At 41.1% G+C, this 17,751-nt stretch overlaps 1 protein-coding gene across 2 annotated transcripts; it reads right to left on the bottom strand.

Annotated features, from left to right (window-relative positions):
- Positions 1-924: 924 nt before the first annotated feature.
- On the bottom strand, positions 925-17,375 carry CHMP1B (charged multivesicular body protein 1B). 2 transcript variants are annotated; one of them, XM_049827734.1, is made up of 10 exons: positions 17,239-17,375; positions 14,657-14,754; positions 13,775-13,921; positions 12,996-13,064; positions 12,566-12,673; positions 11,499-11,542; positions 10,565-10,637; positions 5,644-9,509; positions 3,384-5,367; positions 931-1,198 (listed from the first exon to the last, which is right to left on the bottom strand). In XM_049827734.1, the coding sequence occupies exons 1-8, from the start codon at positions 17,252-17,254 to the stop codon at positions 9,465-9,467; spliced, it is 600 nt and encodes a 199-aa protein (XP_049683691.1). In that variant the 5' UTR covers positions 17,255-17,375; the 3' UTR covers positions 931-1,198; positions 3,384-5,367; positions 5,644-9,464. The 2 variants fall into 2 exon arrangements, with proteins under 2 accessions (XP_049683690.1, XP_049683691.1); XM_049827733.1 differs by having other exon boundaries at positions 925-5,367.
- Positions 17,376-17,751: the final 376 nt, after the last annotated feature.

Genomic DNA, 17,751 nt, shown 5'->3' with positions numbered 1-17,751 from the left:
CTGGAAATTATTTCTCCGTACGAGATCGGCGTGGTGGCCATGCCCACATTCATTCACAGCGACAACAGGGCTGCACCTTCTTGCTGCACAACTCCAGGGGTTTAGATGAGTTTTTGCCTGTTGGGAGCCGATGGGAGCCTTCCAGCTGGCATTAATACCAGGCTGCAGTTCCCGGCAACCTCAGCCTTGGGTGAGATGTATTCCTGACATGCAGACCTGGGACTGCCCAAGATGACCTTCAGCCAAAACCGCCTTCTCCTGACGGCACAGCCACAGTCTCTCTTGGTAAGTATCAAGTGAGACCTGTTAGCTTTGGCCTTTCCCAGAGCAATGTGGTGGTGCTGTAAGGTGATGCCTACCTTGAGGGAAGGGGTGACTTTAACTCTGCAAAAAGCTAAGAACGCTAGACAGGCTCCCACATCCATGGGAAATGTGGGGTGAGTAGATGAAGATTTGGCTGAGGACACAGTGCCAGCTTCTCCACACTATCCTCTTATGAAGGCAAGGAAAGCAAAGCCCCGCTGCGCCCTGTATCGACTTTGGAACATCCCGTAAGGTGGCATCCAGGGCACCAGCCTGGGAAGGTGGATACAGGGGAGGAACCCCCCCCCCCAGAGAAAACAAGGTTTTTTATCACAGTCTCCCACGGCAGTGCCTGCAAGGGATGTTGGACTGGTTTTTGTATGAGCGTCGTTGAACTCAACACATTTTCTTTTCATTTCAGCAATTAAAAAAAATAATTCACATGTGGTATAGTCCAAACTGAGGCTTCACTTAAGTCAATATTCAAACCAAATAAATAGTGTTTGCACAGATTTACTCCTGAGGAAGCGCTTATCTGGTCATCCAGCAAAAGGGGGTGAAAGGAAGGAAGGCTAACGCGCTGCGTACTCCTTTTCCTCCCCTCTTCCCACCCACCCCCAAACCCAAAGACAGCAGCCCCAATCAAGAGTTTGCTGCCTTCATCAGTTGGTCACAACCTGAAAGTCCCTCAAATATTTGTGTGCATTTAATTATCCTATCTGTCGCATCTGTACCTCATTACATGCTCTAGCTGAACGGTGCACGGAGTCGGGTTGCGACGAGGCAAAGGTCAGAGGAACCTCCAGCCTGCATTTTGCCATCGGTTGATTATTCAGATAACAAACAACCATCCAAAAGACTGAGGGCTTCTCTGTGGCTAGACAGGACCCTATCACTGTAGCAAAAGAAAAGAAGATAGCTAATTCCTCTTGGCTACCCTACTACCTTCAACATCTGAAAAATAATAAAGCAAATAGATGGTTACTTCTTACAACTTGGAGCACAGATGCAGAGCTGGTACTTGGCAGTAGCCTCCTTGCTCTGCTGCATCTTGCTTTTAATATATTGCCCAGCATTAATCAAGCAGTTTAGAAGCATCCTATATCAGTTCTGCAAAACAGAGCTTAAATGATTTACTGTCAGATTCTTTCAGCTCCTGTTAGACTCCTGTTTTTCTTTCATGTGGGTAGCAGAGGTCAGCAGCGGCAGGAGATGCATGCTTTCGCTTTGTCTCACATTTGCTGCTGTCATTCTGATCCCGCTCCGGTCCCTGCAGAACACCAGGATGTGTTCATGCTCACAGCCCTAGATGCTAATTGATTTTAAGGAGCCCATTCATCAGTTAAATTTAGTAGATCACCCACCAGGTTTGCTGTTCACTGTCAAAGGTAATTCAATTAAAACTCCAGAAGTGTGACTAACTATTTGATGGTAAATATGTTTAGCAGCTGTGTTGCTGTATCTTCTCCGTCCTATTGTGTCTGTGAACCAGCGCCGGCATAGCACGTACCGAGCCATACACCTTGGCTGATTAACATATACAACAGTTTTGTAGCAGTGCCAAAAATTAAGTCCAAATGTCTTCTTTGGTATGCAATGACATGCAAATGTCTAAATGTAATAGCTTCAGCAACGAGAAAAGCCTCAAAGTGTTGAAAGGCAGCAGTGGCTACAATGGTTGAATTAACTCTGTGCATCTATAGGGTTTGGGGTTTTTTTTTTTGTTTTGGTTGTTGTTTTTTTTTAAACTAACTTTCAAGAGAATCAAATTTGGATTTTCAAATCCATTGATAGTTTGGGATCTCCTCATTCCTGCTTCTAAATACCTAGTTTCCCCTTAGTCATCAGAGCTCATATGAAAGCCATCCAACATGACTTTATCCCATCCCTGAAGTTGTCTGTAAATCAGGCAGACTTTGCAGCGCTCTTTTGGAAAGATGTTTCTATTAAACACTGGAGGTGGGGGAAGCCTTGCTGAATTCCTCCTGGCTGACAAACGGGGCTTTGACTCTTCTTGTCTGCTCGCATCAGTCACTCATATGTGGTTTGGTAGTAATTAAGCGCATCGTTAGTGATCCCATTGTATGCCATGGGACAAAATGGTGTGTCTGCTTAATAGATTAAAGGAAAACATTATCTGAAAAGCACAGGTAAACAAGACACACATCCCTCAACCTTTCACCCTTGAAGACCAAGGTTCACATCCCACTAGGGCACAAATAAATAGGAGACTGGACTCTCTTGAGTCACTGCTGGTGAGTTTATATTCACGGTGAGACTATCGCAGAGCCCGACAGACTCGTCGGTCACGGGGATGGGAAAAGACGGGTGGGATGCAGGCTTGGAAGGGGCTGGGAGCAGAGTTGCACAAAGAAACTCCCCAAATCATTGCCCGTACAGAAAGCGGCATGTATTTACTTACAGTGACTGCCTAGAATTATTCTTATAAAATTAACTAGGCAGTGAAATGCGGAGTTTCCAAGAGCTACCATTGCACAGGTCCCAATTCATTAACTTACTCTGCAAGAGTCGAAGCCCACACAAACACCGAGATTTCCTGATTTCTGTCTGGCTGTATAAAATAAATGAGATCCAGTGACTCTGCAAACCACTGGTCTTCCTGCACGTCTTTTATAGAGCAGGAGGAGGAATATTTGTGCAGTTCAGTAAATAGTATCCTGAGAAAACATCCAGATTTCCCGAACCTCGCTATAAAGCCTTACGAAGAGCTTGGGAGTACCTGGTCTATTTAATACTCTAACCACAGGCTAACTGAAACTGTAAAACTTCAACAAAAGCCTTACGTTTGAAAGAGAACCAGGATATTCTACATTTGCCACTTTAAACACACTATACACGAGACAACCCGGGGTTTGGTAAGTATTAACCTTTGCTGTACAGTGTGTTTTTTAAATATTTGGATGAAAAAGTAGTGCCATTGTTAAATGTAATAATAGCAGAAGTATCAACATTTATTAGTGGCAATCTCTATAAATAGAATTATCTCTGCAGAAGAGGTTGTTAGAAGTATACATTTTGTACAGCGATACCAACTTTTTATGCGGTAGTCAAATACTTACAGCAACGTAACTGGATAAGGAACGGCTTTGATATACGGTTGCTGCCAGGAATCCTCTTTTTGTTGTTGCTGTTGAATCTCTCCCTTCTTCTGGCATTAATAAATTAAGGCACCTGCTATACAAATCAGCAGAAATCTGGAAAATCATTATCACTTCAATGAGGAAACAACGCCCATCACAAAAGAACAAATGGGGAATGTAGCCTACGCAGGACTTTAAAAAAAATAAAAAGGTTCTATTTGTCAAATTACTAGAGGAAAAGTTGATCTTACTGTTATGGACTTTATCCACTTCCAGGTCATATCAATTAGTTACAGCAGTCTCTTGGAGACTGGAACTAATTTACAACACTCTGAATGGGACTGTCTGCTTCTCCTATGCATTTCAAGTCAAATGTTGGGGCTTCATACTGGTACCTGGAACTGAAAAATCACCAGCAACAGAAATAGAGCTTAATGGTTCCAATATTAACCCATTTTGCAGCAAGAGAAACAAAGCCCTGACTGCAATAAGAACAAAATGAAATATCTTACATGGAGACTCCAGGATTCTGTTAAACCAATCATTGAAAAAAGAAATAATTCTTAAAAAATTAAATACAAAAAATATTGAGTGTCTTTAAAGGAAGTTTTAAAATGTTTTACTACCCCGACAGCTCATTTTGACAGAAACTGATTGTAATAAAGAATTATGAATCAGATAGTAGGTAAATTAAATTAAGCTGATTATCTTGTCAGATACACATATTAGCTGGTATGTAATATTTATTGCTTCAGACTTCTGCAAAAACATCGTTTCACTCAGAGTTAACAAGTTTAGAATATCCTAAGCAATCCGCACAAGTTGTCGCAACAGCAAACCATCCTTTAGATTAGAAAGATGTGATACTTAAGTACTTTTATTCTCCCAAATCACCCTTGTCTAGATGAGAGCTTGAAAGCAGCCTGTCCGCTGCGAGATGGTCTGGTTCTGGCCGCTTCTCACGGCAGCCAGCACCGTCGGAAGACGTTGGAAGACTTTCCAAAGAACTGGAAAGAGCTGGGATCCCATGGCCCATTGATTTTCTATCTTGAACTGTGTATCACAGCTGATTCAGCATGACTTTCTTAATAAAGAGTAGTAAAGGTCAAGCAAGAGCCTGTAAGACTCACTTACTGCATCTTCTCCCAAGTTAAAAAGGCTCAATTGGCACTTGAAATTAGTTACAGATTGTTCACATCGGTCTTTTCCTTTATTTGAATGGTAATGAAGAGAGCTGCTTCCGATACAAGTAAGGCCACTGACCCTTCTTGGGATTTCATTGAAAAAATATTGTTTGATGAAAAAGAAAGTACTGAGCAGTATGCTGCTGTTAGTCCAAACCAGGCCCTTGCAGCAGATGAATGCTAACGCTAAAGCAAAAAAATGCAATGTACTATACAGACAGAGAGAATCTTGAAGCCAAAGTAAATACTTCATCAAATCAAATCTCAACGTGGGCAATATTTCTAATAAGAAAATGAAATTTTCTACTAAAATACATTTCCCACCAGTACACAGTGTGTGTTTCCTTCTGTATAAAATAGAATAATTATCACAGGACAAAAAATAAGACCAACACAACAGCTAAAGAAACCCCAAAGGACTTAACTAAAAATTAAACAATTTAAAACAAGCCTTAAGCACAAAGTTACTCACTATCATACTCGTAACAGCAGATCTCAAAGTTCCAAATTAATGCCTAAAGACCACAGAAAACTGTTTTGAAGTGCATTTAGCAAAGATGGCCAGGTGTTGACATAAATTAGCCGATGCCAGGTTGTATTTTGTGCAACAGAGCAGCTTTTAGGCAAGGATCAAAGTCCCGATACAGGCACGTCCTTCCGAGACTTGACACGGCTCAGAACCAAAGGTTCCACAGGAGACAGAGTTCCTTAAACCAGCTAGTGAGCACTCTGTGAAAGTCCTCTTTCAGAATTCCAAAAAGGAAGAATTTATGTAGGACCTATGCAAAAAAAAAAGCTTGAGGCTCCCTCTGCTGGTTCCCAAACAACAGCAGAAGGGGAAAATAAAAATGGAAGGGTTTTAGCTCTGGGAGGACAAACTCAAAACCACACCATCTCCTGCCAGTTTTCCACACGACCCCCTTTTTATATACGGCAAGGACAGAAAACCCTCTTAGATGTTTAAGCATGAGGGATACACTCCACACCAGACTAAACATTAAAAAAAAAAACAACTAAAATTTTAAATAGATTGTATTTTATGTTGTTATACTTACTCCCCTAAACTGTTCTCCCAAATCTTTCTGAATAGTACCCGCTTTACTTTCTTCTTGTGTCCATAAAGATTTTATTTTCTGATTATCTTCTCACAGGAAAATACTGATGACACCATGACTTCTGCTTGTTTATCCATGTACTAAGCCCCACCAGCAAGCAGCCATATAACCTAGGAACACATCCGAAATAAGTTGTCTGTACAATTTTATTTACCACTTGCAGTTACATTTACAAATTGTCCCATACAAGTAAAGCAGTTTTCAAAATGAACTCTACTAGAGCTCCAAAAATTATTCTCTATAAATGTCACCAGCTTCAGAATTTATTTCTGTACACAACTGCTGATTATATTTAACAAAATTTCACTCTATTTTGGCTCTGAGGATCTCCACAAAGGCAACTTGATCATTTCATCCCGTTGCAATCAAGAACAGTAAAGTTCTTGTTCTTCCTTTCCTTCCCTTCCCTCTCCTTTCATCTGAAGCTCTTCATGGCTTTCAGTTTTGCAATCCAAATGAATGAAGACTAATACTACCAAACACGAGCAGTTTTAGTAACCAAGGAAAAAAATGTCGAGCAAAACCATCTTGCAACATTTCAAGCAATGTTTCACTTTAGATGTGCCTGCTCATAAGCATAAATACTGAAATATTATCTGGTAATAAGGTTACATAAAAGCACATACAATTTATTTAACATGAAATGAACTTCTACAAACACATACAGTCAACTTACAAGAAACACTAGCAACGTAGGAGTGAGGAGCCAGAGTTGTTCGGAAAAGAGCAAAAGTTTTGAGGAAAGCCTGAATGGAGGAAGGACGTGAAACTCAAATACTGCTCTAGGAGTAACTTTCAGTTGTAAGCATTTCCAAAAGACTTGAGAAAAACGTATACATTCAAAATATAAGTGTTAAAACTTTCTGAATGCCAGCTCTCATACACAAGTGCTTCTAAAGAGAAAAAGAAATCATTTTCCCCAGGAGAGGGCAGGAGATCTATGCACAGAAGTAACCGATACAAAATCCTGGCCCTGCTGAAATACACAGCAATTCTGAGAGTGAAGTCAGCAGGGCAAAACCTCCTCGTTTCAAACATGTATTTCTTCCGCAAGTCAGATAAACCTGCCTAACTCTTTGCACCATAGTCCCACAGCGGAAGTCAATCAAGCCTTTATGTTTACTTGTTAAAAATCCCTTGAAAAGAATGGTACTGGAAATCTATTCCGGTACTGAAGTGAGCAAGTCTGGGATAAGATCAGAACTATGAAACAGGCTGTGTATAGCCAGTAAGATAAGCTTATTCAAAATTTACCTTGCAGCAATCTAATCAGTCTCATCTCTCTCTATTTTTAAATTCCTCCAAAGCCCCAAGGCTCACAGCAAGGCAACATACTCAGAAAATCAAATACATGGGATCTCAGAATCCCTGTCTACCCCCTCAAATAGTTTAAGAATGGCCAGGAACAGTCTAAAAGCAGCATAATCTTTAACAGTAAAATAAGCCAGACAAGCTAGCTGAAGTTGTCTAATATCAAACACTGAAAACCTCAGTGCTTTGTGGTACAGGTCCATCAACAAGCAACCACAAAGTAAACTCAAATGCGTATCTATTATACAACAGAAAGTTTTCAATCCTATCATGATATGAAGTAACTGAGGATCAAAAAAATGGGATTAAGTTCAGCAAGGCAAAGGCACACACACAAGCAGTTACCAGTTGTGGGTAACCTGGTTGCATAGATATACCATTATACAATTTGTTATATTATTCAGAAGGAGCTAGGGGGGGAAGAAAAAAAACCCAACCATGTAGTATATAGCCCCTTTCCCAAGATGTTTTATTAATAATTTTAAAGGATTGTACCAAGACCACAGCTGTGAGTACATGTTTTTTAAACATCTTCCCATTTCTCCTACTTACAGGAGGAACATTCAAGGTGTTTAAAAGAAAGCTGCATTGAAAATAAACATAAACAAGTGAAAAGACCACATTTTAAACATACTGGTTTAGTTTAGGCTGCCAGTATGAGAGAGACAACTCCACAACAATTTAGGTTGTTTTGTGTATCTTATTTTCCTTATTTTTACAGTAGCTTTGAATACTTCAGTATGTAATATCCTGCTAAACCTTCAAAGTGATTTGAGTAACACATTCAAAATAGAGTTTGAAACTGCTCTGAAATGTTTCACCATTTTGCACATTTTCACTGAAAAAATCCTGCTTGACTAAAAAAGGTGGTTTGGTTTTTTTCTTATATCCAACACTGGAAAACCCACGTGATCCTGAACACCAGCAAATTAAGAATTAATTCCAAGTCTAGTGCTTCACACCTTCCCTCACCCCTACAAAGACAGAACAAAAAAAATGAGCCCAAAAAGTCCAAAAGAGAATTTTAACATCACTGTTTATCACAACACATCACAAGTAGTCTCAGCTACAGACTTCTATAACCATTTCTTTACTTTACAACTGCAGCAAGAGTTTGAAGCTACTGAAAGCAGCCAGTAAATTCTCTTACTGTGCAGAAATATAAAGGGATCACTAAAACAAACTAGCTTCTCCATACAACTGCAATATTACAAATCATGTTATTTTACCTGCAGAGAGCAACATTATACCTTAAAAAATAAAGCAGCTGTTCTTAATCCAACATAACTCCCTTTGACCGAGCTGGCCTACGCTACTCATCCACTTCTCACCCGCTGTGAGGTGCAGAGGAGGAAAAGCTGATCTAAGGGAGTGTCCAGAGAAGACAGGGCTGGGACCTTGACTCATGAAAGGAGGACTGTGAAGATCTGAACCCGAGGAAGAGCACTTCTGTGTCTTTCATATATGGAAGAACACTGAAGTGTGGAATATAATCACGAGACTTGTCCTTACATATAAAAGGTGACTAGATTAAAAGCAAAGACAGATTAAGAAGGCATGGAGAAAAGCAGGCTTCAGTTACTTCATGTAAGGCTTCTCAGCTTGAATCTATAAAAATGGATAGTGTGAATCCCCTGTTAACAGGAACTAGATGTTATGTTGGTAGAATAGAGCTGTGAGTGGCATAACTGGCTGCACACCAGGATACCGAGAAGAACGGAAAATGGAGAAGCTACAGCACTTGACATTAAACAACGAGCAAGCTGCAACATTCAACAGAACTGACAAAAAGTTGAAAAATATTTTTTATTCCTCCTGTACTAAAGTGATGACACCGTACAAGTTCCCAATTATATGAAAACAGCTTTTGGTAACTCATTTTTGAACTAAACCCCTCATTTCAGCACAATTACCCTAGCTTTAAGAGACTAAAAAACTCAGACTGAAGTCCACTACTTTGTTTTAACAAGCATATTTTCCATGAAGTCCACACTGCCCAATTTTGTGTGTTCCAGGAGTTTGGCTGTGTAAGAAAGTTATCTGCAACAATCATCTGAACTGACTACATCAGTTCTCCAACCATAAACGGTTTGCATAATTTAAAAAAAATCACTTCATAATTTAAAATATATATCAATGACACTCCGCTTTTCTTTTAGCTAGAATGTACCAACATTACTAGCTGACTTAGAATATCAACTTGATTTTGTGAAAAAAGCTTGCAAAAAATATATCAACTTCAAAATGTACAGAAAAAGACATTAGAGAGCAGAAGTTTTTGGGTTACTTAATGTATTTTAGAAAGAGTAGCAAGCTAGGAGTGAAGTACCCTATATTACAAATATTCAAACACCTAAGCCATACTGTATACACCTTTCTAGTGCAGTGAAGGGTTAGTTACAGAAAGGGTATTCTGAAAGCATGTACAAAGAACTGCAGCTTTGTTTAACTTAAACTTGATCACGTAGGCGGGCCAGTCTCTGTGACAGCTCATCCTGCAGAATTGTAAAACACAAAGAAACCACCTGTCAATAATATGAAAATTAACTTTTGCAAAGTTCTGCAATGGTGAAGCAATCTCATGTCCAGATGATATGAAATTATCTCATGTGCAAGTCTTAACAAGATCTGCTTAAGACCTCAAGAATGGCTGTACCAGGTGAGACCAGAGTCCATACAGCTATCTTATCTCCAGCAGTGGATACCCAGGAAGGAGTTCAAGAACACGGCAAGTAGAGATAGGGCTGGTTTGGTTTTTTCTTAATATATCATCTTTGCAAGTGCAAGTCAGCTCTTACAGAACTGCATCCTTACTTGGGTGCAGCCTTGGCTCACCAAGGCTGGTATCCAACTGAACTGCTACAGTGAGATAGCAGTAGGTCTAACTGTTTAGGGGGCCTAGTACAAGGTGAAACTGGACTTCTCAAAGAATGGGGAATACTTGGGGCTTCCCAAAGATTGGTCAGTTAAGATAAGGCTTCCTAAAGCCTTCTCTGCAAAGATGGGATGACAGGAATAAACTGTACTTTTTCCATTCCCTCAAATATACTCCCCTAGTATATTAAAAAAAAAAAAAAAAAAAAAGAAAAAGCAACTCACCAAAAGATTTGTGCAACCTTGACATTAGGATCTGCTCATACACAACAAATTCTAAGCCATTCATCTAGAGCAAATGTGGGATTCTTTGCACTAGTCCCATAAGACCTTTCGTTAAAGGGAAGGAAAACAAGACCCCAAAGGCCTCGTGTATGCTATGGGAGATAGATGGATTCATTAAATTTGGAGTAAGTAGGAGAGCCAACTGTTTGGAACTCTGTGAAATAACCATGCAAAAATACACCTCAAACAGCTAAATTTTCTGGATTTACCAAGCAGACAAATGTATTGTTAAAATTATTTTGATTGCAAGACTGTTTTAACTACACACTATTTCTTTTGAACAGCTTATATCTAATTACAATTTATCAAGTCTGTTTTGACCGACCGAAGCATTAATTCTCACACCACTTTTCTCTAGAAAACACCGATTTCAATTGAATCTAATGTTTACCTGTTCTGCTGAGGCAACACTTGTACCAACAGAACCTGTCTGTCCTTGAGGTAGTTCCATGTTCAGATCAAGACTAATAGGAGAAAACAAAACAAAACCAAACCCAAGTCAGGCACACATGGCTAAAGGAAGAAGCATAATAATTGACAAGCAGGGGAATACTGAGGTAGCATGAGGACACCAGCATCCCATGAATGCTGTACTCCAGCTAGACAACTTGATCAGTAAATTTGACTCATTACCAAGAAGACAAGTCATATATTATAATTAGCAATAGCTAAACAAATTCTGCTTAATCAGGACTGAACAAGATTGCTGTTTAACAGAGGTATCAGACATGGCATACGTATGAATGACCAAAAGTTCACTCATGAAAAAAAAAGTTTTACTAAAAAATTTGTTAAAAGTATTTATCCTCAAGCCAACAGAGCGACACTTCCAACTTATGCGTCACCAAGAAGGCAAGTAAAATTCTCTGAAATAATTCAGTATATTCCGAAAGGCTTAAATATATCACGAAAACCTGTTCTGCAATGTCTAGCTTGTGAGAGCAGAACTACAGGAAGTTTTAATGTGGTAAGAGAGAAAAAAAAGGAAAAGCGTGCAGAAACATGGCAAGGACTGCTAATGCTAAAGCCAATCCAAGTAAATAATAAAATGCTACCCTGACATGACAAGTGACATATGATTTTAGGCTTGTGCACAACCATCCCTGCATCCTGACATTCACAGTAGCTTTGAGTGAAAACAGAATGAAATACTGGCAACTAAACTATTATGAGAATAATGTCCACAGGTGAAATGAAAATGGCGATTCTGCTCTGCTTCCAAGAGACACACATATAAAACAAGGGTATCTGACCTTCAAGTTGACCAGGAAGGGTTATTGGAAACAAGATTTATTCAAGAAATAGTCACTCAAAATTTTACCTACCCTGCTTCATCTGCCATTTCCTGTAGAAGCATATCCACTTGGTTCTAGAGTAAAGAAAACAAAATTGATTGTTGCATGTTGTAGTTTCTGACGGCCTTTTCTATTAAATCTTGAGAGAACAGAAATTATTTTAACAAAACTGATTTAAAGGTAAATGGCTTTTACAGAACATTTTTGTACTTAACCACCAGAGGGCCCTGTATGAACTCAAAAGTAACGAGTAGAGGTGCTCAGCCTGTTATAATCCCATTAATTGAACTCTAGCTTCTGAAATAATGCTTCTGAAGAATTAAAACTGATCTGTAAAAAAACCCCAAACATATACTTGAATATTTCAAGTGTTGACTATTAGCTACTAAAACACTGCTTTGCACAACATGGGGAAAAAGCCCATCTCCAAATAGATTTGGTTTATTGGATTTGGCTTTAGGTTGGTTGGTTTATTTTATTCACAAAGCACTATCTCCAGTAACTTTCTCTCTCTGACAAATCTTCTGTTGTAATAGCTCCTTGCCTTGTGGAATAGCACAAGGGGATAGGTGCTAGGAATACTTAACTATGTCAAGCACTGTTTAAAAGATTTATTTTAGTAAACATGCCCATAAATTGAAAGTAGGTAATTAACAACCTTTCCATTCCATATACTACTACTAATTTGGTGGCAACTAATGTCTTTTTGTTAATATCAGTGAGTTAGAACTATTGATTTTCTCACAGCATATTCTGCTTTGATAATTAATGCTGCACTGTGTTCTGGTTCAGAAGTTCACTGAGAACTCATCAAAACACTGCTTATTCAGTAAGAGGATTAAAGTTTTCAACATATAATATAAAATAAAGCCAGCTATAAGAGTGAAATAGACTAATATACATATACACGGATCCTCTGTGCTTGTGACTGTCATTTGAAAGTCTCTTCACCACAAAGCACCACAAAGGAAAAGTAAAAAGGCTTCAGTTGCTGCTATGTCTCAAAGTAGGCAGAGAGAAGAGAATCAGACATTTCCATACAGTTTAGACACATAATTTAAGATCATCCTTTTTAAAAAAAAATGTTCTATTCTTACTTGTGGTGTTGTTAGCGTAGTAGTGTTGCTCATTGTGTCTTCCATCTGTTGTGTCTGAACATCTAGTGTTTCAAACTGATGCTCAAATTTATCCATTAGTGCAGATATCTATAAAAAAAAATTGAATCAAATCAATGATCTGCAGATAATGGAACAAGAAATATATCTCAACTGGCAAAGAAAGAATCACACTACAAGGGCAAGCAGCTTCTGGAGATCAGAAGCTTTTCCCCCTCACCTCCCAGCATCAACTCTGAAGTTGAACTAACACAGTTCAAGCACATTGGTCAGGACCCTGCCCAGGTTCCAGGATCTACCAACCTCACTGCAAAACCTTTTCTCTCGATTGGAATTTCCCTTTTTAAAACTTGTGTCCATTGCCCTTTCTGCTTTTTTGGTGTGCAGCTCCAAGAAAAGTAAGTCTATTTACCTTTTCCAAGTTCATGCTCTTGAGCGTGGCATCCATAGACTTAACTACCCCTGCCATCGACTTCGTTACCTGGAATGAGGTAAAGGAAATTATTACAAAGAAAGAAAAATGAGCGGTTTCTTACCAAGCTCTCTTATGTCTATCCACAAAGTTTCTACAGTATTAAATAGTAGGGTACACATGATTGCCATCTAGAACACCTTTTTTATAGCTCCTATCATTTAAAATTCTATAAATTAACTCAACCACTCGAAATATGCATTCTAAGCTGAAATTTGCTACGAACCGAGGTATATATGGCATTAACTGTTGTGTGTCTCGAGACCTGTCAAGTGTTAAGGGATATATTTGGCATACAGATCATGTGGCAGAATAGACTCTCTGGCTGAAGAGCAGTACAGTAGCGTACCTTAAAAAAATCTACCTGAGCTAAAAAAGATTTCTGGAATCACAAGTCCTACACCATGACTTTTTGCAAAGACACTGCTCCCCTTCAAAATACATAATAATCTTAAGTGTAACCAGTAAAACACACTGTATCCTTACGAGCATGAGTAATAACAGCTCACAGAAGTTACTAGCTACAAAACGTTGTGGATAGCAATCTACTTTTAAAGAGCAGTTGCCAGGGGGAGGGGGCGGATTCCAGTACCTGATTTACTGTTGGCTACATCTGAAACCAAAACTGAAACTTTTCAGCTCATTATAGATAGAATTAAGTCACTTCTAAGACTATCAGAGGTCTCATCCTTGCAACAGATTTGTGAAAACAGATTTACCTTGCCCATTGTCACTGCAGTCTGAACTCTTGCTGCTACAGCATCTACCCGGGCACTCATGCGCAAGAAATTGATGGCTTGATTCTTCTGGCGGATTGCATTTTCTGCATGTATTCGTGCGACTTCCATGTTACCCTTCTGAATTGCCTGTTGAAAAAAGAAAAGAAAAAAAAGGAAAAAGAAAAAGCATTTTAACCTTCCCTGCTCTTGTAAACATGATTTCCGAATAGCCTATTTCATTTTTTAAATAAGCATCAATTCATCACAATATCTTTTCTATTAAAAGATAAAATAAAACCCTCCCTCCTCCCCCAATAGTTCCCAAACTTCTTCATGATGTGAACCCCTAACTTCTTCCCAAGGAAGGTATTTAGCATGCACTTCGAGCAGAAGGTTTTGTAGAACTATAGAAACATACTTTTCTCATTCCTAAAAACATTTTCAGTATCAAGACTCCAAAAGATAGAGTTGGTATGGTGTACCTCATGGACAAAAATACAATCCAATTAATTTAGTCTCTTTACTACTTCAAGGACTCAAAAACTATTTTCAAGTTCCTCTTCATAAGTTCTTTTAATACAAGATGATAAACATTAAGATTAAATATCTTTAACTTTGAGAACAACAGTCTCTAACAAAATACATACAAGACAAGCTTCTCGGGAAGCAAATGCCACAAGCTGTACAAAAGGATACACAAGAACGTACCCTCACATTTATTAGTAAGTATAGGAAGATTTGCAGTCATGTATTTTAAGTCACAAGCATCTATCATGGTATTATTAGCATGCATACCAGGAAAATGGCAAAACCACCAGAAATCTTCCTGCTACAATATGTAAACAACAGACCCAAAGAGCTTGTTTCAGAGCCACTGCTTACCTTCTTAATTTTAGCTTTCTCAGCCTTTTCTTCTTTGTCGCATTTTTTTGAGTTCCTGTTGAGTTCCTTTGCAGCAAACTTCAAATTAAACAGGTGTTCTGCAGCGCAAGTTAAGGGCTCAAGAACAGGATCTATCCTTTCATTGTAGCATTTTGCTCGCCTGTTTGACGTGCTACCAAACCTAGCGTATACTGTGTTTCCCCATCAGTGGTATTAAAACTTGGAAAATGTTATTTAAGTAAGCCCTTAAAATTTTCACAATAAGGAGACCTACTAAGCTGCTTTACAATTATAATGCCACTTACGATCTGAGTTCTAAAATATAAGGCCATAAAAAGTAAGTTCAGATCCCAAACTGGATCCATTTAACATCAAACCAACTTCAGACTGATTAACACAACAAACCAAACATCCCTGAAGAGGAACTGCAAGTCTTGCTCTACCGCCTACTTTCACTTACACACCCAGAGTCCTCGACTCTCAGTGAAATGGAAGTGCAGTTTGCTGGCCTGCCTGGAACCTCCCCACCCAAAAATAAAAGCCACTGAGGAACAAGCCAAATTAACAGTGTACTAGCAAACTGGATTGGCTGACCATGCCCAGGTACAAACCAGGAGGCAGGGCTGCCCTTTCAAACCACAGTATGATCTCAGGTTTAAATTGCTCATGCAGCTCCTTTAATGAGCAGTCTCCCAGCCCTGGGTCATGTGAACAATTCTGGGGTCCCTGACAGCTCTGTCATCTGACTTTTGGGGAGAGAATACTTAAGTCAGCAAGAGAAATTTTTCTTTTTGTAAAGCTCAAGTCCTGCTTAAGCTGGAAGCTCTAAGACAACCGTAGAACAAGCCTTCATAGTGACTTAGAATGACTGCATTAAACTGTTACTGACAAAGTATGTGCTGTAAAAATAACAATTAAAACCCCATACTCTTAAAATACTGTTGATGAAAGCTTCCAAATAATAGTATCAGTCTTTCTCAAACAAAATGGAAGTACAAAGCTTTATAGGCTTCTTTCATGCCACCTTCTGATATCCCAAGAGGAAGATGCAGCAAGTACTAAGATGCTTAACAGTTAAGTGGAAGCACATAAAGCTAAACATTATAAGGTACTTGAGGCTTCTTTAATATTTCAAGTATATAAATTATTCCAGAACTGTTTGGGTTTGTTTTTTTTTTTTTCCTCTAAAGCCCAGCCATGCATCTTAGAGCTCTGACAGCAATCTGAAGACATCAGGAAGTCTGCTGACACATTTGTTATCCTATTCTATAAACATCACAAGCAGGCTACAAAAAGGCAACAGCTGTGCCTATACACCTAGGACATCTAGTAAGGCAGCTACCAGTAATGCTAGAATTGCTGCTTGTGTTTACATTTCTTTGCTTTAAAGCCTAGGCCACCATCTCTTTCAGCAGCAGTAAGCGTACTGCACTGAGCCACAGATTAGGTAATTTACCAAACAGGAAAACACCTTTAAGTTGTTCATTGAACAGTACACTTCAGGTCAGAGACCAGACCAACCAGGTAAAACATGACATCACCTATTTACAGCCATTGCACTGAAACAGCATTTCAGAGCACTTTATTCTGAAATAACTTCCTCAGTTACTCACTTGGGACATTTACCTTTGACATTCCAATAGCTCGCCCCGCCACCTCCACAGCCCTCCCAGCCCATGACGAGCACTTACTCGCTCCTCCCTTGAAATGCCTTTCTCAATGTGCCATAACCCGAGTGAAACCAGACTTCCACCATCAACCGTGACTCACAGTCACCTGCTCCAGCACTCCCACTGGTCCCTGCCATAACAACTGGCAATGCCGAGCACTGCCAGCTCATTTAAACCACACCGAGATCTCTGTAATCTTTAAGGCTTTTTTAGCCCCAGTGCATTACCATAGTTTTATACGGCAAGGAAGTTTAAATGTGCCCACGAGGGTTTTCCCCACGTGCAGCTTCTTTTCTACAGCAGGAAACAGCTGGGTTTCTTCAGCTGACAGCAGCTGCGGTTTGGGGGGACGGCTGACGAGTCAGCCTGGCTGACATCATTCCAGTCCGTACAGAGCGCTGGATGTATGGCATGTCAGATGTCCGCGGCGCACACTTTGCACTGCTCTACGCTGTAAATTGCTTTTTCTGCCCCAGGGGCTGGGCTGTCCCTCCGTGCACCACAGCCTTCCACCCCCCCAGCTAAGATTAGCTGATCTTGCCTTGGAAAGTGAAACCGAATTTCCCATTTTCTTCTCCATCCACGCAGAGAGGACAACCCCCCCGGTTTATGAAAGCACAGCTCCTGTCCCTGTCACGCCCATCATTCCCACCCTCCTCCTCCTCCTCCCTCAGGAGCCAGGCCCCTGTCCCCCACCGACCCCCGCGGTCAGGGAAGGGACTCCCTTCCTCCTCCCCCCTCACCCCGGGCGGAGAGGCCTCGCATCCCACCCCCGCCCCAGAGCCAGACCGGCTCTCACCTCGACCCGGCCCCCACCGAACCCAGGCCGGGCCGGGCCCTCGCCCCCAGCCCAACCCAGGCCGCACCGCTTCACGCAGGGCCACAAGGACGAGACCCACGCCCCGAGGATACTCTCCATGTTGGACATGGCGGCGGCGGCGGGCGGCTCCGCGGCGCTGGCTCAGGCCGAGCCCGGGGAGGGGACGGAGAACGGTGCGGCCGGCGCTCGTCCCCTCACCCGGTACTACCGCCACTTCCGGCTTCCGGCCACCCCGCCACGCTATACGCAGCCGCGCCGGGGCGGGGCGGGGCGTACGCGCGGCGCCGCCACCGCCTTCCGGTCACGGGACCGGGGCGGGAGCGCGGTGGCGGTTGGTCGCCTCAGGGCGGGTTATGGCCGCCTCAGGCTGAGGGGCTGTGCTTTCCGCTTCTTTCCCTGGCCTTCCCTCAGCCGGCTCTGTCAGCTAGCACCGGGGAAGGGCCGGGCTGGGTTGTGCAGCCTCTGGGCCGGACGGGCAGGCCGCTTGCTTGGCGGGGGGGGCAGGCCCGGGCTCGGCCGCCTGAGGGGTGATGTGGAAGAGCCCCTGTCAGCAGTAGGCCCAGCAGTGGAGAGCACAAACGCCAAGCACGCATGCCGTGTGGTTG

This window comes from Accipiter gentilis, chromosome 24 (assembly GCF_929443795.1).
Source record: "Accipiter gentilis chromosome 24, bAccGen1.1, whole genome shotgun sequence".
Taxonomy (NCBI): Eukaryota; Metazoa; Chordata; class Aves; order Accipitriformes; family Accipitridae; genus Astur; species Astur gentilis.
This window is presented reverse-complemented; position numbering and strand designations above follow the sequence as displayed.